Below are 23,974 nucleotides of genomic sequence, written 5' to 3'. Positions count from 1 at the left end.
ATTTCTCATAAATATTCTGCAAAATAAGGAAAAAAAAACCAAGAAAATCTGATCAATTTGGTAATATAATGGACTAGTATTACCAAAAATAAATGGATACCGCTTTTTTGGGTGAAAATGGATAATGCTATATTTATTAGGTGGATAAATGTCGTTCTTGTCGATTAAGCAACATTCGAGAAGGAAAGACTTTATGTATAACACACGGAACATCTATGGATTAGTCTTTATGTATCACTTTTAATTATTAATAATTCAGTTTTCTAGTTCTTTCATCCTTTCAATTATTATAATCGTCATGTTAGGTTTTCATTTTGCCTATTAATTTCATTCCCTTAATTATTTTTGTATTATCATTGCATTTGTACTTTACCAACTTCTCAGCAATATTTCTCTCATTTGCTTCTCCCCCCATTTTTTATAAGAACACGTCATGTTTTGATGTCCAAAATTTAAGTTTCAAGTGAAAGGGATCTATCAAAATTAATTAATTAATTAATTGGGGATACTCTTTAGACACATATTGCCAAGGTTAGAAAAAATGTTCATGATATGTTTAACCAAATTTATGTAATTGCTTAAAAAGTTCAGCTCACACTTTATTTTATTTATTCATTTATTTATTGGGATAATGAAGTTCAGCTCTCATTGTTATCCTTTCGCATACTGATAGCAGAAACTGATGCTTTCAAATTATTCCAGTAGGCTGCATAATTAATTCGGATGCCTTGTCATATGGATCTAGATATATCTTTTACATCAAATCCTTACCATATTCCAAAATATGTAAATCAAAACGTGGTTGACCAATATATATATATATATATATATATATGTATATGTATAAACATATTTTTCACGCGCTATGAAATAAATTATCAGATATCTTTCTATTAGAAATGGTGTAAAAAAGTGCCGTTTGCAAAACGCATCTAGTAAGGTGATGGGTCCCATGCATAAAACTAGATTTTTACAGTTCGTAATTTTTTCCATCTAGATTACCTAACTAGTATGGGTGTATCATAGCTCTTAATTCACGGTACCACTCTTTGTAAAACGCTAAGGGCATTCAACTATTACAACCGACTAATTCACTCCGGGTTAACTCAACCGGACAAGATTAGTATCATCCACGCAAGCAAGATCGATGACCCTCGAGTATAGTCTTTATCTTCAACTCCAATTCAGTTCCCTAGTGTCTACACACACGTGTGTGTGCAAGACTGTAAAATTTCAATGGACTTAGAAGCAATTAAATCCATTTTCAACCCAAAAACTCGAGTCAGTAAGTTGTGATATCCGATTCCTTATTAATTGGTGATTTCTCTTAAATTTTTCTGTGTAAGACAATCTCTCTAAACACCTGCACGTGGTACCGTGTGATCTTTCTCACTCTTTACCTTCACATACCACGTGAATACTTTAACATCCGCACTCAATAACTTACTCCAAGCCGAGTCTCATCTTTTCCAGACTTGGGGTTTTAACTACCTCGACATGGGCTTCCTCTTCCACGCTCTTCCACACTCAAGTAGGGGGTTAAAGCAACTACGAGTCGGGCTTCCATTTTCATACTAGGACTTTACTAGTCACGAGTTCTACACTATAGTGTGAGTCCCCACAAGAATACATAGAAGCCTAATATACTCTAGTACTATGTAAAATTTCACTAAATTTATAAATAATTAGACTCATCTCCAATTTAAATGGTCAAGTTAATAAATTATGATATTCAATTTTTTTATAAATTCGTAAATTTTTTTTACTTTTTCTGACAATCTCTCTAAAGACTACCTTAAAATGAGCTAATCCACACATGCACACACACTTAGACAACACATTCAGCCGCAGTGACAGTCTGATCCCGCTCTCTCTCTCTCTCTCTCTCTCTCTCTCTCTCTGTGTCTGCCCCAAAACTCAACTCTCTCTGTGTCTGCCCCAAAACTCAACTCAACGACACAAACACCGATCGATCCATCCCTCAGAGCTTTCCACTGGGGAAATCTTACTTGTCCTGTCCCCTTTCCTGCTGTGCTTTTCAGCAGAACACAGAAACAAAAACCTGTCAGAAAACCCTCAGAATACAGCACAACAGACGACGAATTGAGTCCGTATGTTCGTTTGCACACCACACGTGATTGAACATTCAAATACATATATTTATTTATATTTAAAATAAACTCTGTCCTGTTGGGTCAATGAGGACTGTTTGCTCTCGTGCTGTTTGTTACAGATACTGCAGGAAGAAGAAGAAAGGAGGAGGAGGAGGACAAGAAAGAAACAGAGAGAACACAACCACTCCTCTCTCTCTCTCTCTCTCTCTCTCTCTCTCTCTCTCACGCTCGGTGTCTGCCCCAATTTCGTGCATTTTAAGGTGAGATGAATTGAGAAGGAAGTCAATTTCTTCCATTCCATTTCTGCCTCTTATCTTCCACCAATCAGCACACTCGGGAAAAAAAGAAAAAATCAAAGGTGGAGTCTTTGCTTCATCTTGAAAAGGAGCAAAAAGGAAAAAATAATTTACACCCCTGCTCACGTTTCACGAGATTTGTTCCCACATCTATTAGTTTATTCATGGTAGAGGTGTCGTTGTTTCTTGGAATTTAAAAATTAAAAAAGAAAAAGAAAAGGGAAAGAAAAGAAATCGGTTCATGTGTAAAAAAACAACTGGGGTGGGCTAGAGGTGGTGTGTTTGTCTTGTTTCTTCATCTTCTCTGTCTGTTTTTTTTTCTTGGGTTATTTTCTTTTTTTCTCTTCCGTCATCCATGTCTTCCAATCAAATCAGGTGGAGGCTAGTCTATTCATATATATATATATTGCCCCATTCGGTGCGTCAATTCTGTATGATTTCTCTCTCTTTCTCTCTCTTGGGAGGTTTCTTGCTTCCTTCTTTCTTTCCTTAGTTTTCTCGAGAAAATGATGGAAGCGGCGGAAAATCCAAAGTTGGTGAGCATCGCCATTATGGGTCCTTTTAAATCTTGAAACTTGTTCGGAAAAATCCCTCCTTTCTGTCTCCGGCGACTGTTCTATTGAAATTCCGGCGATTCTTGAAACTCTTGTTCAGGTTCACGGATTAGAGGAGAAGGTTGCCAGCGGCCAGATGGGTACTCAGAAAATCTCGGTTTCCGATCACGTCAACGGGTTGCAGTACGCCGGTGGCAATAAATCCGATAAATTCGTCATCGACATGGACAGCTTCACCGGAAGAGATGTTCCTTCAAATCCCAGGATCAGTGTGAGTTCTAACACTCACTTCATCAGTCCAATCTTTGCTTGTTTTTTGAATTTTCTCGGTCCGTTCTTGAAATGTCCGTGGTAAGTGAAGGGACATTGTGCAAATACTCGATTGAAATTGTCTCCGTTGATTGAAATTTGAAGCTATTTTTGTTCTTCTTGATCATGTGTTGATCTGTCAGTAATTGTGAATTCCTTTACATCTAGAGAAACCTTTCCCGGAAATGGTCTCACCGGGGCAGTGAAGAGAAGACAATTCCCAACAGCCACGCGAATAACATCGAAAGGAACGAGAAGGATTCTGCTCTCCCTTCTCCTTCGCCGAGAGGTAATCCTGTTTTTCCTTCCATAAGAGTTTCAGTCATTGCTGCTTTCTTGATGTGGTGGCCAACTGGGAATTTGTGAGATAGCGCAAGGCATGTAATCGGAAACATCTGTTTTTTGCAAGTGGAGTATCCCATCCGGTCCCATTCTGAAAGCGAAACATTGAATCGAGGACGTCGAGCAATGCTAGCAAACAACATAATATGGTGAAAGAGTCCAAAAGATATTGTAAATATTCCATAACCAGCCTGTCCCAATTTATTGCTTCATGTCTCTTTGCCTGGTTTGTATCCGGTATCCGATTATTTGACAGCGTTGGCAGCAACGGGGGCATGTACTCTGGTTTAGTCTTTCCTGGGTCAAGATCGGATTTTTTTCTTGGGGTTCATTGGTTAAGGGCCTCAAGGCTTAGTTGGGGATTCGAGAATGGAAATATCGGAGTCGTGTGCCTTGGCCATCAAAACAATGTGCGAAAATTAGTAAAGTGAGGCGTTGGAAAGGGGGATTAGAACTAACTGTTATTTCAATTATTAAGCAGATTAGATAAGAAATTCGGTAATACTTCTCTGTTCTTGGTTGCTTTTCTTCTTTTCCGGTAAGGAAGACAAGTGGGACAGGTGAACGTATTAGCTGTTTTTGTTAAGCCAAATTAATTTACACGGCAAAAGTCAATCTATTCCATCAAATATGTATAGCCTGATGTCATATATATCTGATGCAGCTGCTAGTGGGCCTGAGAGACTCGCTGCTGGCCCGATAGACCACAGCAGCAGCCCACAAATCCACCATCAGATCACGATCACTGCTGCAAACATCGGCACTCCAGGTGAGAGCAGATGTGTCCGTAGAAACAGCTTTCGACGGGCCTCAATGTCTCCTTGGTGGATTCTCGACCCAAAGAAGATTCTCTTTATTTTCGCCACACTGTAAGTAGCCTTAGTACTGTACCATCTGATTCTGCCATCAGTCAGACAACGCCATAGGTTATTTTGTATGACGGGTTTCTCTGTTTTCTGGGGACAGGTCGAGCATCGGGACGATCATGTTGATATACTTCACGCTCTCGATTGGGAAGCCAAACAATGCGAACGGGGTCGATCTCGACCTGCAGCAATGATGGGAACGAGCTAATTGTGAGGGTCAGTCGCATTTGGAACCAGAGGAATTATGAGACTTCAATCCATGCCCGAGTTAAGAATTACAGAGAGAGGTGGGGTAGGACATAAGAGAAAGAAGACCTAAAGAAGCTGATGACAGCCTTCCATTGAAATGGTTCCATGCTGCTCAAAAAGGGAACTGTTTTCCGAGAAAGTGTGTTTAGATAGAGACAAGGACAGAGTACAATATGACAAAGGAGAGGAATCTTCAATTTTATATGTTGTAGTGGGGGGATGTGGGGATGGAGAGAGAGAGAGAGAGATCTGACAACACATGATTGTGTTTTTCTGGTGGGATTTTCATCTTCTTTCGCGATGTTTGGTGTCTGTAAAGCACAGCTAAGCCTAATGCAATGAATGATACGAAAAAGGTTTTCCCTTTTCGCCAACTTCTCTTCTCCTCCTTTCTCTGTGTGACTCATGTGCTTGCAAGCATGCGTGTTATCGAAACATTCTGCCATGGTGGGCGGGACGGTACACCGGCTGGGGCACGGAAAGGAAGAAAGATGATTGCTGAGACAGCATATCGTCCCACTTGAATTCATTTTCCGAAAACAAAAGACATCTGCAAGTTCTCGTAGTGCCATCAACACCGACCCACCGCCCTATCATACATCGACTCCAACCACTATACTATAGGTTTTTCACCTTTGACACGAAAGAGAAACCCCCAAAAAAAAGAAAAAAGGAAGATACGATCAGCATATCATTACATTCTCTGATCACACCACTGAACTGCGGGCTGTATTTTCGTCAGTAAGCTTAAGGAAAACAGAATTCAGAATGCAAGGGTGGCATATCACGAGTATGAGAAATGAGAATCGTATACTGCTCGGATGATCATAGGGGAATTGAGAGTCTGTTTCGTAAGACTGACGTAACGTACTTGGTATTATCTGCAATGTGAAGTTCAGACATATCCCCGGAACTTTCTAGTATCGCTTTGAGATTCTTGGCATGGAGCATCTTTGCTTCCGGTCGTGGTAAAGCCTCAGCACAACTGCTGCGGTTTCCTCAATCGCCTTCCCTGTCACCTCTGCATACGACCACAACACATGAAATTTCGGTTAAATGTGTTTAAAGAATCAACAGAATAATTAAACCATATACCGTGAATTCATTGATCAAGCTTAAACTTTCAGAACAGTTGGTCGCGGTTGTTGCAGAAATTGACAATTCACAGCTATATGCTCGCACATATACTCACCAATCACGGGCCAACCCGGGTTCTGTGCGAAAATCTTCCCTGCAAACTCCAGCTCCTCCCTCACGTAGTCCATCTCTGAATAATTACTTCTCGCCTCAGTGCCGAACCCGAGACTCTTTGCCCTCACCCTCCTTATAGTCTGCAACACGACAGGATTGATTGTCAACCCGAACACCTTCTCAGGATCCACCTGAAATAGAGTCTTGGGCAACTGAACGCCCATAACGATTGGGACATTAGCGACTTTATAACCCTTCTGGGCGAGATAGATCGACAGTGGCGTCTTCCCAGTTCGGGAAACACCAGCAAGGATAATGTCAGCCTTGTGGAGGTTCTGAGGGAGGGCCCCATCATCCTGCTTGATGGTGAACTCCACAGACTCAATCCGCCGGAAGTATTCATCCGTGAGTGCGAAGTTCCTCCCCGGGGCACCCCGGGGAAGGCCAGAAGGGGAGACTCCAAGGTGAGAAGCGACTGCCTCAGTAATAGGGCCGAGGACATCCGTGGATGGGACTCCCCATAGGCTGCAGGCTTGTCGAGCTGACTCGGCCATCGAAGGGTCAGCCAGGGTGTAGACAAGCATAGCACCTTCTTTGGCCGCTTGCTTTATGATCTCCAATAATCTCTCAACATCATCAATCTAAATGCAATTCCATTGTACAAAAATCAGTCCAGTTTATTATGCCAAAACAAAATAATTTATGACATATAGTCGGACGATTTTTTTTTTATAGGTACCGAAACAAAATTATTAAAAAATAGTTGCTGATTTCAATATTAAGGTAAAATATGTTGAGATTAAAATAAACTTCGATTTATAATTCTATAAATAATCTGTCAACCACATATATAGTCCAAATTCTTTACAAAAATTTATCATATGCTGCTTCTGCTTAGATATTGAATAAGGTACATATCAAACCTCCTACCACACTCCCAGAAAGACTCTAAACCTCGAACCGATCATATGGCACGACTAGTGGAATAGCAAAATAATATATATGTATATATCAAATGATTAATTATTCTAACAAGATGAATTATCAATCATCCTAGTGGAAGAGAACTCATTTCCCAATAATTGAATGCTAAAAATGGGAATAAAGCGAACATTATTTATATTGTTGAATAATTGTAGCAAGTGTAATTAACAAGAAAACCAATTACCCCTAAAGCAAAGGATATTTTTAAGATCGAAAGGACATTATTACCCCTGAAAACAGATGGGTATTTACGGGACACCCTCGATCCACGAGGCAGTGCTCGAACTGCCCCAGCGCGGCGTTCACGGAGTGCTCCGCCGTCCACCCGGTGCCGTCCGACACCATGTATATCTGCTTCCCCGTCGTTACCTCCATGAAGTAGTCGTTGCCGCTATTGCCGAGCCACGCGTGGTTGTTGGCGTTACTGTCCGGCGACCCGACCGGTGCGGGCTCCGGCTCGAGCTCCGTCGATTGGGCCTTCTGGACGCCACGGTCCAGCTTGCGGCCGGACCGGATCGCTCGGGCCATGGACCAGCGGTTCAGCTGGGGGCTGCCCCTGGACTTGCGAGAAGTTTGCTGGGGCTGCTCGGAGTCGGATGGGAGAGAGACCTGGTTCGGCGAGGCGGGCTTAGGTTCGGGGGCACCGGCGGCTGTCGGTGCTTGGCGGAGGTTCGGGAGGCTCATGGCGGCGGCGGGGAAAGCCATTTGATTTTCTCTCTTTCCTGAATCTGGGAATGAGGTCCTTACAAGAATCTTTTAATTTTTAGTCTTTTATTTTTATTATAATGGGATTTTATAAGTGTGTAATATAAATTTCAGAATTTTTCAGAAATTACAAAAAAAAAATGGAATTTTCATCTATATATATATATATATATACAAACTTGATTGTTTTTGGAGTACGCTGGGATAGTGCAATTCGAATTCCGTAGTCTCGCAACTGTGATTCATTTTCTTTTATTTTTATTATAATATATTATATTCGATTTCGAAGAATAAACGAACAAAAATAATAAGTGCATTCACATTACTATTTCGTCTTATTAAGTAAATAAATTATTACAAATAAAATAAATAAGAAAATTATAAAGTAATATATTAATAAATATGTAATTTAATACTAAAGTAAATAATAATATTATAAAATAATATATTAATATATATATGTTTACTTAATGAATAAATAATATTAATATGCATGTTTATTTTTCTATAAGTTTTACAATAAATTAGTTTTCATGAAATTGATTGTGAAAATGATTGATAGCATACTTGATCAAGCGAGTGATTTTCTCGTGTACAACGAACCCCATTATACCCTTCTAGAAAAAATATTTGGATCTATTATGACATAGTCTTTTAGGATTTAAGGTAGTATGGGTACATACGAATTCCTACTATCCACACTTACATTTTTTTTTATATATTTTACTGAAAAAAATAAACTTTAATTGATTTTATCACATTTAGTTAGTTGAAAATTAAGTAACGTATAAATTTCAAATTATTTTTAATAAATTACAAAATGTATTTGTTTTTTACTGCTTACCAAGCACGTAGTGACTCTGACGTTATTCAAGGAAAATAATTACTAAATTCATTAATTGTTTCAATTTAATTTTCACGGACTACAGAACATTAATTATCCTATTACTTTAAAAATGATTAATCTCACATAATATTTCCCCATTAACAATCATATATTAGCTTAAATGGCACGATTAAAAAAATTTCACAATAACATCATTAATAATGGTGCGTAGCACGGACCATCGCCTTAGTTTAAATTATAAACATGGGTAAAATTGAACGTTGTTCTAATTTGAGGAAAAAAAACAATTTTAATTCCCAACCTTTAACTTTTATTTTTTATCATTCTATCCTTAATCTTACACTTTTAAGCCAACGTTTTGTCCTATGTAAACATTTTCACGCGTTTGATGAGTTCTCAGCAATTAAATCACTAGTAATACACATTCTCATCAAGGTGGGAATCCACATTTCCACCCCCTTCATAGTAATCTACGTTACCATTTGAGTGAGAAATTGAGAGTGGAATTATGGATTGCCACTTCCCGACTAGTAACCAAACATGGGAATCCTATGCACCCAAGAAATTTAAAACAACTTTCTTTGAAAATTCTCGTAGATTCCCTCGTACCAAATGCCACTTAAGAGTGATGTGGATTATGAAGCCAATAAGAGCACAACATTTGTCATTATTTTTCAAAAAATTCACTTTTTAACAAATAAATTTTTTTCAAAACTAAAAAAAATAAAAAGAAAGGAAAGAAAAATTCCAAAAATAGAATTGAGGGAGGAAGAAGACCAATGGTAGCCTCATCGGTGGCGACCATTGCCCAAACAAGGTTGATGATGACCACTTAGGCTGTTAGTGATCCTCACTCCTCAAGAAATCGAGAACCAATCACCGCATTGTCATCTCAATGACGAATCTCGATTTCCTGAAGTAGGGCCTTACTAGTGGTCACCACCCCTAGTAGAAGGCTAACAATGACCATTAAGGTTGTCGGTGACCTTACTTTACCTGACTAGAGGTAACCACCCCCCACTACGAGGTAGCTGACGGCTTCATTACTCGTCAGCGACTTTCCTCAGGCCGTGGTGGTTGCTCGCGAATCCCTCACTGCCCCTTTCTTTCTATCCATATGGTTCTATTTTGAGCTTGCTTGTTTTTCTTTTTTGCAATTTAATTATTTTGAGAATACTTATTTATTGGAAGACGAATATTTCAAAAAACAATATATATATATATGACATGATCTTATTGGCCTTAAAATTCAGATCAACTTTTCACCAAAAAAAAATCACATCAACTCAGCTTTTATTAGTGAAAAAGTAGACGTTCGAACTAAAATGGAAAAAAAGGAAAAATATTGAGAATAAAACTAGATTTAGGACAAGAAGAATAGTGGGAGAGAGTTTTGAGGGGAAATAGGGAATTGGATAGACAAATTTATAAAATTATCCTTAAATCTAAGGATTATTATATTTTCCTGAAATCGAAGGAAGAATTTTGAAAAGTGAATATTAGACCAAAATGGGCTTTCTCCCATTTGTACTAGTAGATTTTTTTTTTCAAGAAGTAGTATAGTTTTGATTTTAAATTATTTTGAGCCTACTTAAATTCTTGTTGTAAACGATAAAGTGGCTCCTTCCATCACACCTAAACCGTCAACATTTGTGCTAATGATCATTTTTTTATTGGCAGAAACTAAATATCAGAGTATCTACCGCTTCTTTTTCTTTAAATAAGGAACATCTTATTCTTTATGCTATTGGTGAAATTTAATGTTATAAAACTCTTTTGAGATTTATATTAATATGGGATTTCAACACCATATATTTTACGATTTTACTTTTTTCTCAAATCTATCATATTGTTTGAGATTTACGTAAAAAGTTCAGTGTTTTTATTATGTTCCAAAATTATCTCGCCATTTATACATTGCTTCAAATTTATCCCAGTGTTACTATTTTCATCAAAAATTGATGGAAAAGCTGACGTGGTCGGTTAAGGGGTAACAGTGCCATATCATTTGTGAACTAGCCAATAAAATGATGACACATATATCCCTGGGCCTACTCGCTATTCAAAAATATCTCAAAATTTTTCATATTTTAAATTTGAACCCAAATCTCTCTCCCTCTCTCCTTCTTCCTCCTCCCTCTTCTTCTTCACGGGCACGAACATGATGGGGACGGGGGCAACTCGGTCGCACTCCACACACACAAATAAGTGTCAGTACGGGAGCAGAACCACTACCACGACCCTCCTTCGGCACGCCCTGCTACCTGGACTCGACGACACCACCACCTTGTGTTAGGTTGATGTACGCCGACTCTGCGTTCTCCACCTTCAATACTCAACACCCACCGCCATCCTCCAGCGATGCCATTGTTGTTGTGCCCTCCAGAGTTGTTCACCCTGCGCCCGGAAGAAGAAGAAGCAAAGAGGGAGGAGGAAATAGGAGAGAGGGAGAGAGATTTAAGATCAACTTTAAAATATGAGAATTTTTAGGTATTTTTAAATAGCACCGTTACTCCGTAATCGGTATCGTCAGTTTTTCTGTCGATTTTTGACAAAAATAATAACTGCTGGATAGATTTAGATCGAGGTATAAACAACGTGATAGATTTGAAATAAGGTATAAAAGTTGGGCCTTTTTAGGTAATTTTCAACCTATAGAATAGAGAGAAATGCTTAAAATCATGGGATATGTGGTATTAAAATCCCTATTAATATAGTTGTGCTGTTATTCTTGAAATTTGTACAACGAAATATCCTTTCTTATTGCTGTTTTCTTGAGGTTTTATTTAGAGAAAAAAACAAAAACTCTCATTGTGATTTGGAGTCGGGACAAATCGCACCATGTTCTTTTATTTGAGACAATTAGTCCCCTGTGGTTTGCTTCGTCAGACATAAGGGGTTACGGTGTTAATTTTCTTCCATTTTCAGTCCTTAATCTTTAACCTTTTAATCATTGTAGTCCTAAATTTTTTCTTTTATCATTCTTATCATCAACTTTTCATTTTATTTTATTTTAATCCTATAAAGAAAAATAAAAAAGGGAGGGGGTCGGGGCTACCAATCGGCGACCCCGAATCCTCCACCGAGGGCGCCAGCGTCCTCTATGGATGTCGGCGCCTTCGGTGGAGGGGTCGGGGTCGCCGATTGGCAGCCCCGACCCTCTCCCCCTTCGATTTTTCTTTATAAGACTAAAATAAAACAAAATGAAAAGTTGAGGATATGAATGATAAAAGAAAAAGATTAAGAACCAAAATGATTAAAAGGTTAAAGATTGAGGACTGGAAATAGAAAAAAATTAATGTGGTAACCCCCTATGTCTAACGGAGCAAACCACAGGGGGGCTAATTGTCCCAAACAAAAAAATATGGTACAATTTGTCTCGATTCCAAACGATAATGAGATTTTTGTCTTTTTCCTAAGAATTAAAGGTGAAGAGCGGCTACTGATCAGTGAATATGATCAATAAATAGGGAAGAGGATGGGGAAGGGGCGACTGCCGTTCAGTCTCATTTAGGTCATCGCTGTTAATGGTGGAAACCAAAAAAGACTTTAATTGCTACTAATTAATGTTGATTTTTAATGAAATTAATCACCAGAATAAAAGAGCTGGGCTTTCCATTTATTTGGGCTGGAAGTGAATTTCACAATTGGCCGCCTATTTAAATTCTTTGGGTAGGCTTTACGAACTAATGAGCTAAAACTTTTTGGGCTGATCAATTAGTTTTTTATCATCATCAATAATACACCATAGATGTACAAATTCACTTTTACATTATGTACTAGTCTTTTATCCCGTGCGTTGCACGGGTTCATTATCGCATATCTATTACCATTTTTTATGGAAATTACTCACAGTTTTAATAAATTATTTCTTATTAATAAAAATAATGATTAATTGGAATTCAAAATAATAATTTTCAATAACATTAGACTAAGCATATATAAACCAATAATAATGTTGAAACTAATTGTCTTATTGAATATATATGAGTTATACATCTATTAAATCATTAATATATCACAATGATTTATTGTGGATAATCCGTTCAAGCATTTACTAATTTGCAATTCTATTTTTGCTCTAAAAACATTGTTATGTGGGCTTTCATTTTCACATATTAGTTATATTCCTTTAATTTTATGAATCATAAATTCATAAAAATTTATGATTTATTCTATCTTTAAATGACCTTAATATCTTTAAATTAGTGGCTTGCAATAAATTATTTTTCTTTTAAAATTACATATATAATCAATTTTTATTTCTTTTAGCGTGCTATCTATTGCAATGTACCCTATCATTATCACAAAGTCATATAATTTATTTAAATCTTTGAAAAGCAAACTTGCTTTAAAGTCATTAAGTTAATTTTTTGTTGATAATTTGAACAACATTAATTGAAATTTGTTATATTTATGAAATTATATTGTCATTTATATAAATCGATTTTTAGCTAATTATATATATCTAGATATAATATTCTACCTAGAATAGATTTCCATATTTATTATCATCTATTAATAATTTTTAAAATTATATTAGTTTGAAAGAGCTTGCTCTTATATACATTAAATAGTATATTTTACTATATACGGAATGTGGACATATGTACACTATAATTAATATATAAATTTGTAATAATATAAGTTATTTAAAATTATATATTATATCTCGAACGTTTATTATTTCAAATATAGTGGCTAAAATAATGAAATATGAACTTTTCTGAATTTTTCTCAAATTTTATAATGACATTAGAAAGTTCTACAAAAATTATTTATTCATAAAGCAAATTGACGATTCTAACCCTAACAAATATAACCCTATTGATTGCTTTTGAGAGTTAATTTTACTTATATATACAAATATAAATTATGGATAACAATCTATCTATATACATAAAAAGTTGTATCCCATGTAATAAATAGGGTTAGAGAGGTAAATGTTTATTGATATAGAATTAGAAATGTCAATGTTTATGCAATAAATAGGATTAAAAAAGTAAATGTTTATTGAAGTAGGGTTAGAAAGGTCAATATCTAAATAACAATTATTTATATATCTAAATAATATTTGCTATCAAAGATGGTGCAACGCAATGTGGCACGCCCTCTTTTGGCGAGTAAGAGGTCTCATGTTCAATACTCGTGTGGAATTTCCCATGCCCCTTTATTAGATATTTAATATTTCCATTTCATTGTGCTAGGTCCATGTGCATCCATTGTAGTCGAACAAATAATATTTACTTCTTCATCTAATTTTGTTATTTTATTTTAAAATAACAAAATTAGAACATAAACTTTACTTGAATTAATTTGTGTAGGTATTTTTGCACTCATTCCAAAAAATTTTATTTGTAAAAAATCAATTTTCAATTGAAAGGCTAACTGTACAGTCTATAAACGAACTAAAATCTATAAGTACAAAGTTCAATATATTATTAGAATATTGCAATACAAATATGCTACAATTTTAAATTTATGTTGAAAAATTTATTATATCAATAAAATTTATATTATATATAATAAATTAATTATTTTATGCAAATTAAACTACAAAATAATTATACGTACATTGAATCTTGCATAATTTATAGAAACTATTTTATTCAAAATGAAACTATAACTAAATTTCAAAAACATAAAAAAAATCTCCGCCCAAAAAAATTAAACATAATCACATCTAAACAAAACGTTCAACAAATCTCTGTAGAAAAATGAACCGTGCAGCGCACAGCTAAAAGAAGCCTAGGGTTAGAAAGGTGAATGTCAAATACGATAGGGTTTATATTTAAATTTGAAAAGCATAAAAAATCTCCACTTGAAAAAGATATGTATTATCACATCTAAAGCAAAACGTTCAACAAATCTCTATAAAAAAATTATAGGCTTTATAATTAAATTTGAAAAACATAAAAAAATCTTCACCGGAAAAAATAAACATAATCACATCTAAAGCAAAACGCTAAACAAATCTCTGTAAAAAAAATTACTCGTGCAACTCAGGGCTGAAAGAAGGCTAGGGTTAGAAAGGTGAATGTCAACGTACTATAGGATTAAAACGATAAACATATAAATTATATATATAGTGCAATAAATAATGGTATAATTGTAAATATTATACAATTAGAATTTATAAATAACGGGACTAAATTAGTAAATGCATATAAATTAAGAATTTATAAAGAAAGATACTCAATATATATAAAGTTGTACCCCACACATTAGATTGGGTTAGAAAGGTAAATATTAAAATACCATATGGTTAAAATAATAAATATAAAAAATATATAATATATATATATATATATAGTGAAATAAATAATGGCATAATTGATAATATTATAAAATTATAATTAAATGGTACTAAATTAGTAAATGCATACATCTATTATACCTCTAATAAAAAATGTGAAGTGTTTTCACACGAAGAGACACTGCTTTACATGTTTTCGCACACAAGGCCACCGATTATGCTCTTTCGCTTGGGGATCCTTCAGTCCGTTATCGCCTATCATCTTTTCTGCTTCCCGCCAACGATGCTCGCCTCAAACGCTCTCCCCTTTCCCACTGTCTCCCATCACCGATTCACTACCACCGCTCCTCCTTCTCTCATCTTTCACTCACCGATTCCACCATCTCATTCTGCTTTTAACAACAGCGCGCTCGTTCTGACCCTCTCTTGTGCCAACTTCTCACAAGGACTGTCGCCCCTGGTCTACTTGCTGCAACGGACAGCCGGCTATGCACTAGTGCTCCAATTTAAGGTTGCACGCCCCGCATCAGCACCCTGTTTTCCTGGAAACTGATACTCCCAACCGCATATATTTACAGGTAAATTATTGGCGCTACCCTCTGGTCCCCCGTCTGCACAGAAATGCCCAATCTAATTTCCCTTGTCAGTTGTCCTGCGATCAATGCATAAATTGTTGTTCTGTCCGCTGAATCCTGGTATGTGCACATTACATGTTCGACAGATTGCTTGCATTGACTGCCTGTTTAGAATTTCTACCTTCTGATCTCTTTTCGCCTTCAGAATGTTGTCCATATTATCCCCGCTTATATTACTTTGTTGTTACTTGTTTGTCTTTATTACCATTCAGTTTCAATGTATTGTACAGTGCCCATGACAACGTCGCCTTTGCATTTTCAGGTTTGAATCTATGCATAAAATATGCTATGATGACAAGCATGTCCAATTGAGTACCATGGAGTTTTAACTTAACTTGGTTAGTGGTTAATCAAACTGCTATAATATGACCTCTTTAAAAAATACGGGTTTTTAAACATTATACTAATGGTGTGTGTTGGAAAGAAAATTAATACATTGCATGAATCTAATCAAGAGGAGAAATGGTTGTGCACAATGTGATCAGATTATGCTGTTTATTTGTTCGGTGGTCTATATCAGAACTAAAAGTTAACGATGGCTGGAATCAATTTAAGGGGAGGATTGATTTTGCAAATTATGAGCAGTTCATGATGTTTATTTGTTTGAGCTGGACGAGTAGAATCTAATTAAGAGGAGAAAAAAAATTGTGGAGCAAAATATGCATCAGTGCCCCCCCCCCCACCATTTTTTCTCGCTCTCTTTTTGCCCTCATATCATATCCTTATGACTCCAGCAGTATTCACATTTCTCCTTTTCAACTGCTTATGGTGAGAGCTCTAAGTCTCCTTGCTTATAAATATATTGCTTAAAACTTTACATGTAATGTTCATAACTATGCAATTTCTTAGGACTTCTCATGCTTTGCTGTACAATGACTGCCTGCTCTTTTACTCTAATTCTTATACTTTTTACTTAAATTTGTCAATTTGACCTTTTTGAAATTGTTTTCTTATCTCTGATTTATTCAATCTTTTTTTAATGATTTTAGAAGTCAAGTTTTACCATTTAAATTTAGGTTAAATCTTAGAATCCATATATTGGTATATTTGGTTTCTGGTTTCCAGGTCTAGTTTAAAAGAGAATGGTTATGAGCAATAATGGAAATGCTCCATAAGGACATTTATCAATAAAATAAATTCACAGTTTAAAATGGTATTTTTACTCATGATTGCGTATTATGTTACAATTTTGCTTTGTTCAAAGTTGGATAGAATGGATACTTTTTGCTTTAGGAGAAAGATCATAGCACTATGGATAGTAAATGATCTCCATCTGCATGTTTATTCTTATCCTTAAATGTTCTTATTTTTCAATAGCTTCTACATATTGTTTAGCATTAGTTTACTTATTGATTAATTTAAAGTGTATTGCTTTGTTAATTCTTCCACATTCTACGGTGATGCCACTTTTAAAAGTTAGTTTAAGCTTATTGGTTTGCTTCTCCATTATTTACAGTGGAAATAATTTTAGTGCATCCCTCATCTTCTTCGTGTTATTTTCCTTTTCTTTCAAGTATAATAATTTAAGATATAAACCACCTTCTGGCACCTTTATTTGCACTTTGAAGGGGATTGTCTTGTGTGCAGGAATGCGAGAGATAGATCTTATTTAATCGTTTTTCTTGTAATTACTAAGGCAAGGTATCATCTATAATAAAGAAAGGTAATTCTAATTTAGAGATTGGACATATGTTTTATCTTACTTTCAATATTACAATGACAACCTAACTACTCAATTTAAACACTTGTTTGGCAGATGACTTCAGATTTCAACACCATATCGCACCAGAAAGGTCTGTTTGCTGAGTTGGAATTGTTCATAATTTTTGTGAGGTGAACAACATCGTGGACGCACTCGCTAAGCAAGGAACGAGCAGGAAAACTGAGTTCATCGCATGGATCGGTTCTCTAGATTGAGATGTCAGGTTTCTCTCCTCTTCAATCATTTTGCTCGTTGATGACATTTGTTACAAAAGTATGTCTGAACTTTTTATCCCTGCGTTTATTTACTTGTGGCTGGGGTAGTTTTTTGCGGGTTGATGTGCTTTCCTTTACAATAGCTTTGAGTTATTGTTGGGATGATATAGGAGATTTTTTCATTGCATTTTTATCCCTCCCACCCTCTCTTTGTAATAATAATTCTATCTCATAATAAAATCAACCTTGCGTATCAAAAAAAAAAGAAAACTCTCTACTTGAAAAGATACAACGGACTTTTTTGCTATCTAAATTACGTCAACATGTTTGGAAGACAGTTCCTATAGGTGGCTATTTGTAATAGTATGAATTCATAGAAGTGAAACCAGATATTGGTTTGCTTACAAATCTATTCCAAGTATTTCTTCAATTTACAGAGAAGGTTCTCTTTATTTCGTAAATTATATGAGTACATGTTGCAATAGGAATGAGTGTGAATAGAATTAACATTTAAGTCGATTTCATTAATGCAACCAAATGTAGTACAAAACGTGTCTGTGTTGTGCTAACATTATGTAAATGCACAATGTACAACATAGCTCATTAATCACCAACACGTTTGTTCTATAACAACAAATCTCTTTCCGCAGCCAGACTTGCCCAACTAATAGACTTGCATCCGCCCTATATATTTGTACCTGCAATAGTTTTTGTTTGCACAACTTTTATTTCATGCTCTTCAAACTGCAGTGCTGCGTATGAGTTAATTTGGCCCATGCTTACTTACCAAATGTACTATTCAAGTGAACTATATTTTTCAAAAGCTAAAAAATACCGAAGTAGAAATAATTATTTTAAGCCTATTTTTAAAGGAAATTGCAAAGTTGGACAACACATGGAGATGCAAACTACGTGCAACTTTAGTTGTGTACTCAATGGAAGGGGAATGCAAATCTAAGGGAATCTACAAATAAATTATGGCAACAAGCATCAATTTCAGTATTTTGGAGTGAGGAAAATGAATTTTGGTGGAATTTTAGTTAGAATTTGGTTGATGAAAGAAATCAATATTTAATTACATGCTTGATCACAACATTATAATTTTGACTTGTGATATATACTAGAGGAGAAAAGATTTGCTTGTTGGTTAAATATTTTTTGTAATAATTGCAAATTCTCCCAAATCCTTTTGTAACTAAGTATCTTCTATAACCCACTAAAAGCAGAGATACTAGGTGATTTTGTTTCTTTCTTTTCTATGTTTCATACTTGTACATATATATTAGTGATGTCCATCTGCCAAATTTAAGTAATTAAGCAAAGCCAATTTCGATTATTTTCTATATGACTATAGGAACCCTTTTCTTTTGTAATAATTGTAGGATTATGCTTTACAATTGAACGCCAATGAACTCTTTCCTTTGGAGTCTGCAAGAGCACACCAAGCCATTGAAAGGGTAATCTCGATCTCCCTCATTGGTCTACATTGATCAGCTCATTGGCCTGCATTGATCAGGTCGAATCATCCTTGTATGATAAAGGGATGATAAAGCCGATTTCGATTAGTTTCTGTATGATTACAGGAACCCTTTTCTTTTGTAATAATTGTAGGATTCTGCTTTATAATTGAACGCCAATGAACTTTTTTCTTTGGAGACCGCAAGAGTACCATTTTTGCATCAAGTCATTGAAAGGGTAATCTCAATCTGCCTCTTTGGTCTACATTGATCAGCTCATTAGCCTATATCGATCATGTTGTATCATCCCTTTATGAAGGTAAAGATCATAACCAGTTTGTTGTGAAGGCTAACTGTATAAGGACTGTTAATGTCGATAAGTCATGTAAGTGTTCCTTTGTATATCAATGTTGGATGCATGTGTCACTCTGTCATTCCTAGATATCAACCAGTTTCCTCTCAACGCCAGGACAGTTCAATGGCACCAATTCATAGGTCTTAATGAGTAGAAATACATAATCAAGCAAAATTAGAGAATTGGGCGGTTATTATACCCTTTTTTACTTTTAACTTTGCATGAGCCTGAACTAACGAGAATAAATTCTTTCTGGTTGAATGATCAGTTTATTCTGCCTATGCTATAAGGGAGTGTTCTTTTATAAGGGACAGTGATAGATGTACTTTGTGAAATTCTTTTCATTTAAGATATGTTACGGTGACATAGGCTAAACAACTGAACCTTTAAATGTTAAGGGAAGTAATTGAGGTCTTTGACCATAGTAGAGGTGCTGCACATTTATCTATAGTAGTATATTTGTATAAGAAGGTTCATATCCAGTCTTAGTTATCTAATCTGATTGAATTCTTTGTAAGCCTAATCAGGAGGAAGATACTGGATGCAAAGTTAGAACGACTACTTCCAATCCTGCTTGTGCCGGAAGTCTAAATTGCTTAGAAGAGTAAGAGAATTATGATCAGATATATGAAATATGTATTCTCATTTATAACTTTTAATTCGTATTCTTTTTCACATCAGGTGTATCTCTTGGATTTTGAGATAATTCTTCGAGAGAACTAATTTTGGACGTGTCTCTATGCAAAGTTCATACAATTTGATAAATTCTTAGAGAGAAAATATCGATGCCCATGATCTCGTCTTCTTTCTCTATGCCGATATAATTTTTCAATATATATCTTTTGCAGATCTTATGATTGGTTAATAATCCAGGTTCCAAGTGAACCCTCTTATAATCCAGGTTCTATTATGCACCTGCAGTCATTCAAATTTATCTATGAGAAGATCTTTCTTGCCGTATTGTTTATGATAGCTTCAGTTACTATTTAGAGTGCTAGAACTGGAAAATTCCATCTTCGGCCAAGCTAGAAAATGGATGCAAGTGTCGTAAGAACCAATGCCACAACCAAAATCATAGGTGATTTTTTGTTCTTAAAAAGGCTCATTCTGCTCATGTGCGTTTCTTTTTCCCCTCGTAATTTGCTTCAGATATCATCTCAGCTACTTTCATTTAATTGCAATTCAAAACTCAATCTTTAGGCAAATATTAGCTATAATTTTGCAATGAGCTTAACATGAATCCAGGAGGTCCTTATTTTTTCTTTTGCCCCTTGAAGGACAAAGTTGGATGTTTTGTTACATGTTCGTGTGAAGATTGTGAGAGTTCTTTGGTGTAAAAGGTCAGTGTCATGCACCCTCAAGATGCCTTCCTACTAAATCGAAAGACCAAACAAGACCTTAGATACTCAAAGCGTTTTGTGTGTTTTAATCTTTGGTGGTTACTTTTAGTGTGAATAAATTTATATAAAATTATTATTTTTAAAGAAAATCATAAACATTGACAATTCATGGAGATGCAAACCACGTGTAACGTGCGTGGCATTAGACTAGTATTAGTAATTTATAAATAAAATTGCTCAGTAATTTTAATATATGTATAAATATATTTGAACACGGAATATTTTAATTTTAATATATCATCGAAACTTATGTATAACTTGATCAACATATAAATATAAAATTAGTAATTGCATATAAATTAAGAATTTATATATAAAACTGCTAATAATTTGAATATATATATATATATATTTGACATGAGATATTTTAATTTTAATTTTAATTTATCCTCAAAATTTATACATAAACATGTTAATTATATATAAATATATTTACACTTCAAAATTTATGCATAAATGTGATAATTACAAAATTATTCTAAAAACTTATAGTTACTAATTTCCGATCAAATTAGAAATATGATAATTTTGAAAAAGTTACACCACTACTTTCCTTCTGCTTCTCTAATATAGTAGTAATATATATGACTTAATCATAATTTCCAAAGATAATTGGATATACTTATTAGATATTTATACTACAAAAAAAAGAAATATTTTTTCATGAAATTTTTAAAATATAAATAAAAATTAAGTTTAAATTATGTAAATAGAAATATATTGGCAAGAAAACCTAGTTTTACATATATAAGTGAAGATGGAGACGATTATAATGAGAAAGTAAACACAATAGGTTCTGACTCTCTAGTTGGAACCAGTCAGCTGACTAAGAAGTAAAACAACTCTCCCAATCATGAATTCTTTCGCAAGGTTAAAGTCGAGATCTTATTCAAGAGAAATAAGGACTGAACTGTTAGAATCAACTTATGTTGGTTACGATGAATTCCAATTTAGGATGAACAAAATATTGCCAAGTCTAATATAAAAATAGAATAGTCGGCCCTACCCTGTGCACAAATTATCTTATCATCGATCCCTTCATTTTATATAATTTTTATTTTACCTTATCTAAATATGAAATGGGTAATGAAATTCATTCCTCCATCTTAAACATATATCATATATACATATACAGATACGTGTATATATATATATATGATTCATATAAAATTCTCAAAAAGACATTTAGTTGAATCTCAAATTTCCTCAATGTAGTATTTATTCTGTGGGACTGAAAAAGAATCAAGACATCTGGACAAAATATATTTTCCACTCTAAACTATGGACGAGTAACACTTTTCAGACATATTTGACAGCATAAATTATTTTTTCAAACACATATCATCTGCTCAACTATGATGCGAAGAGATCCTCCCTTATCTATTGTTATTGATACACTTTCAATCGGGATCGACAGAAAAGTCATACGTGACATGTATGCTGTGTAACCCTTTGCATGCACCACCTCTCGGCCGGCCACCACCCACCCCAGCGAGGTTGCTAGCGGCCTTTGCGGCTGCCACCGACCTCCAGGTTAGGTGGTTGCTCCCCCTCGCAGTCCTCTTTGCAACTCCTCTCCCTGAACGCTATGCCTAGTTTCATTCAAAATAACTTAAGCCCAAATCAACATTAAACTTGAGCCTGGCCCATGGGAGCATCTCCTTGAAAAGTTAAATTCTTATATATTTCATTTTATGTACATAGATATTTCTGACACATTTTTTTATCTATATATATATATATGTATATATATATATATATAGATTACATCTGCTTCCAGTCCGGTTGGACACATAGTGTTTTATAGGCACGACCTATCGTATATTACGAAAATTAGTTTTATTATTGTAAGTTAAATAATACAGTTGACCTCCATTTAATATCGCTTCACAATAATGCATGCATGATCGTGTAAATTTTCTTTTATCAGTATAATACGTGTAATTAAAAGGCCGACATGACATAAATAATTTTATATAAGGAAAGCGCATGATTCTTGTAGGGATAGAGAACAGAAAATAAGTGGGGCACGAAGGTATTCAATAATGCGAATCAAATTCAGAAAGCGAAAAATGTTTCTTCCAAATCACAGATGCTATAGTCACTGAGCATGATTCTTGTAGGGATAGAGAATAGAAAATAAGTGAGGCATTTTCGTATTCAATAATGATAGTCAAATTTAGAAAGTAAAAGATGTTTCTTTCAAATTACGGAGGTTATAATTCACTCCAATGAATCCTTTTCTTCGATATCACTTAAGCAATATTAACACAAATGGTCCATATATAGATACTAGGAGGAACTAATTGGCTGATTATAATTTTAGTGAGTTTTTCTTTTTATTAAGTGGGTTTTCTTTTATTTTTTTTTGGTGGGTAACTTGCGTGAGTCAGTACCTCTCATTTTCACTAAGTAAGATGGCCGCTTCCTCATGATCTATCCTAGCATATCATAATCATAATCTGCTTTAAAACTGGGAACTCTAGAAAGTAAACTGACAACGTGGACACATGTTGCCAATCAATTGAACCATCTCCAACGATAGACGGCGATGATGACGATGACGATGACGATGACGACGATGATGATAAGAATAATATTTTCGTACAAGTTGACCTCGAAATTAGTACAATTAATCGGCTTCCACATGCAAATTCATTACTTATATCACAAAAGCTATCTTACCGTGCCTATTGGTCTTCCCCCTTCAAGATCATCAATTCTAATAGACCTTCTGGAATCTCAAAATGTTCCGTGTTGAGCTCCAAATAATAACTTTTTTAACGGGAAAAATAAAGTACAGAATAAATTAGATAATTAACTAATAAAAAGTCAACTGACAGACTTATTTACTAGCTAAGCCGTTTTCTATGCAGTAATTTTGCATTTAGTATTTGCTATATTATATTCAATTCAATCGAAATGCAATTACAACCTCTACTTTTAATTATATTATCACTATTACTGATCATATCAATTTGCACACATGAAAAGAGATATACGTGTATGACTATGACTACAATGAAGAGGGCGGAACATTATTAATTAATTGAATTTCTTCATTATGATAATAAATAAAATAATTTTGTAGGTATACAATTGGAGAAGGGTGAAATTGAGAGTTTAACTGAAGTAAAGTGCGTAACTCCTCGTAAAGACATCTGTTTTCTCTGTATTGTTATAAAAAAGGCCTATCGGAACGGTTTAGATAAAAGAAATGAAGATAAAATAGGCAGAGGCTTCTATTTGACGACAATCGAACTAAAATATTTCTTTTTCTTTTTCTCTTTTTAAAAAGCACACAGATGAATTTAATACAAGAAAATAAAAATAAAAATAAATAAATATTTAGTTTCATTGGCGAAAGTTGAACCTGAAACTATCTTGTGCCACTGCACTACACTCCGTTTCTCCGTAGAGTTACATCTTTTATTTCTCCTAGTTTATATAAAATGAATTTTTTATTATGGAGGCATAAAGCATAAAACTTGATGTTT

At 34.8% G+C, this 23,974-nt stretch overlaps 2 protein-coding genes and 1 long non-coding RNA gene across 15 annotated transcripts; 2 read left to right on the top strand and 1 right to left on the bottom strand.

Annotated features, from left to right (window-relative positions):
• Positions 1-1,842: 1,842 nt before the first annotated feature.
• LOC116208162 lies at positions 1,843-5,098 on the top strand. Of its 2 annotated transcripts, XM_031541430.1 has the most exons (6): positions 1,843-2,111; positions 2,234-2,374; positions 3,065-3,235; positions 3,442-3,562; positions 4,280-4,484; positions 4,582-5,098. In XM_031541430.1, the coding sequence occupies exons 3-6, from the start codon at positions 3,101-3,103 to the stop codon at positions 4,673-4,675; spliced, it is 555 nt and encodes a 184-aa protein (XP_031397290.1). In that variant the 5' UTR covers positions 1,843-2,111; positions 2,234-2,374; positions 3,065-3,100; the 3' UTR covers positions 4,676-5,098. The 2 variants fall into 2 exon arrangements, with proteins under 2 accessions (XP_031397290.1, XP_031397289.1); XM_031541429.1 differs by lacking the exons at positions 1,843-2,111; positions 2,234-2,374 and adding an exon at positions 2,447-2,946.
• LOC116208160 (pyruvate, phosphate dikinase regulatory protein 2-like) lies at positions 4,110-7,673 on the bottom strand. 3 transcript variants are annotated; one of them, XM_031541427.1, is made up of 4 exons: positions 7,134-7,673; positions 5,923-6,562; positions 5,602-5,751; positions 4,110-4,663 (listed from the first exon to the last, which is right to left on the bottom strand). In XM_031541427.1, the coding sequence occupies exons 1-3, from the start codon at positions 7,608-7,610 to the stop codon at positions 5,648-5,650; spliced, it is 1,221 nt and encodes a 406-aa protein (XP_031397287.1). In that variant the 5' UTR covers positions 7,611-7,673; the 3' UTR covers positions 4,110-4,663; positions 5,602-5,647. The 3 variants fall into 3 exon arrangements, with proteins under 3 accessions (XP_031397287.1, XP_031397288.1, XP_031397286.1); XM_031541428.1 differs by lacking the exon at positions 4,110-4,663 and adding an exon at positions 4,798-5,198; XM_031541426.1 differs by lacking the exon at positions 4,110-4,663 and having other exon boundaries at positions 5,213-5,751; positions 7,134-7,672.
• A 7,194-nt stretch (positions 7,674-14,867) lies between these two features.
• On the top strand, positions 14,868-20,463 carry LOC116209713. Of its 10 annotated transcripts, none has more exons than XR_004157312.1 (7): positions 14,868-15,291; positions 15,611-17,011; positions 17,105-17,268; positions 18,648-18,722; positions 18,877-18,960; positions 19,605-20,155; positions 20,355-20,463. It is a non-coding gene; the product is annotated as an uncharacterized LOC116209713 (long non-coding RNA). The 10 variants fall into 10 exon arrangements; XR_004157310.1 differs by having other exon boundaries at positions 18,648-18,960; positions 19,605-19,681; positions 19,759-20,155; XR_004157311.1 differs by having other exon boundaries at positions 18,648-18,960; positions 19,596-19,681; positions 19,759-20,155.
• The last annotated feature ends 3,511 nt before the right edge of the window (positions 20,464-23,974 follow it).

This window comes from Punica granatum, chromosome 5 (genome assembly GCF_007655135.1).
Source record: "Punica granatum isolate Tunisia-2019 chromosome 5, ASM765513v2, whole genome shotgun sequence".
Lineage (NCBI taxonomy): Eukaryota > Viridiplantae > Streptophyta > Magnoliopsida > Myrtales > Lythraceae > Punica > Punica granatum.
The sequence above is the reverse complement of the archived record's forward strand: the minus strand, read 5'-3'. Positions and strand labels throughout refer to the sequence as shown.

Excerpts from the sequence above, each read along its gene's own strand:
- LOC116208162 (XM_031541429.1), top strand. The coding sequence starts at position 2,917 with ATGATGGAAGCGGCGGAAAATCCAAAGTTG. Across the intron at positions 3,563-4,279 it reads CCCTTCTCCTTCGCCGAGAG|CTGCTAGTGGGCCTGAGAGA; the intron begins GTAATCCTGTTT and ends TATCTGATGCAG. Across the intron at positions 4,485-4,581 it reads CTCTTTATTTTCGCCACACT|GTCGAGCATCGGGACGATCA; the intron begins GTAAGTAGCCTT and ends TTCTGGGGACAG.
- LOC116208160 (XM_031541427.1), bottom strand. The coding sequence starts at position 7,610 with ATGGCTTTCCCCGCCGCCGCCATGAGCCTCCCGAACCTCCGCCAAGCA. Across the intron at positions 6,563-7,133 it reads ATACCCATCTGTTTTCAGGG|ATTGATGATGTTGAGAGATT; the intron begins GTAATAATGTCC and ends AATTGCATTTAG. Across the intron at positions 5,752-5,922 it reads CCCGGGTTGGCCCGTGATTG|AGGTGACAGGGAAGGCGATT; the intron begins GTGAGTATATGT and ends GGTCGTATGCAG.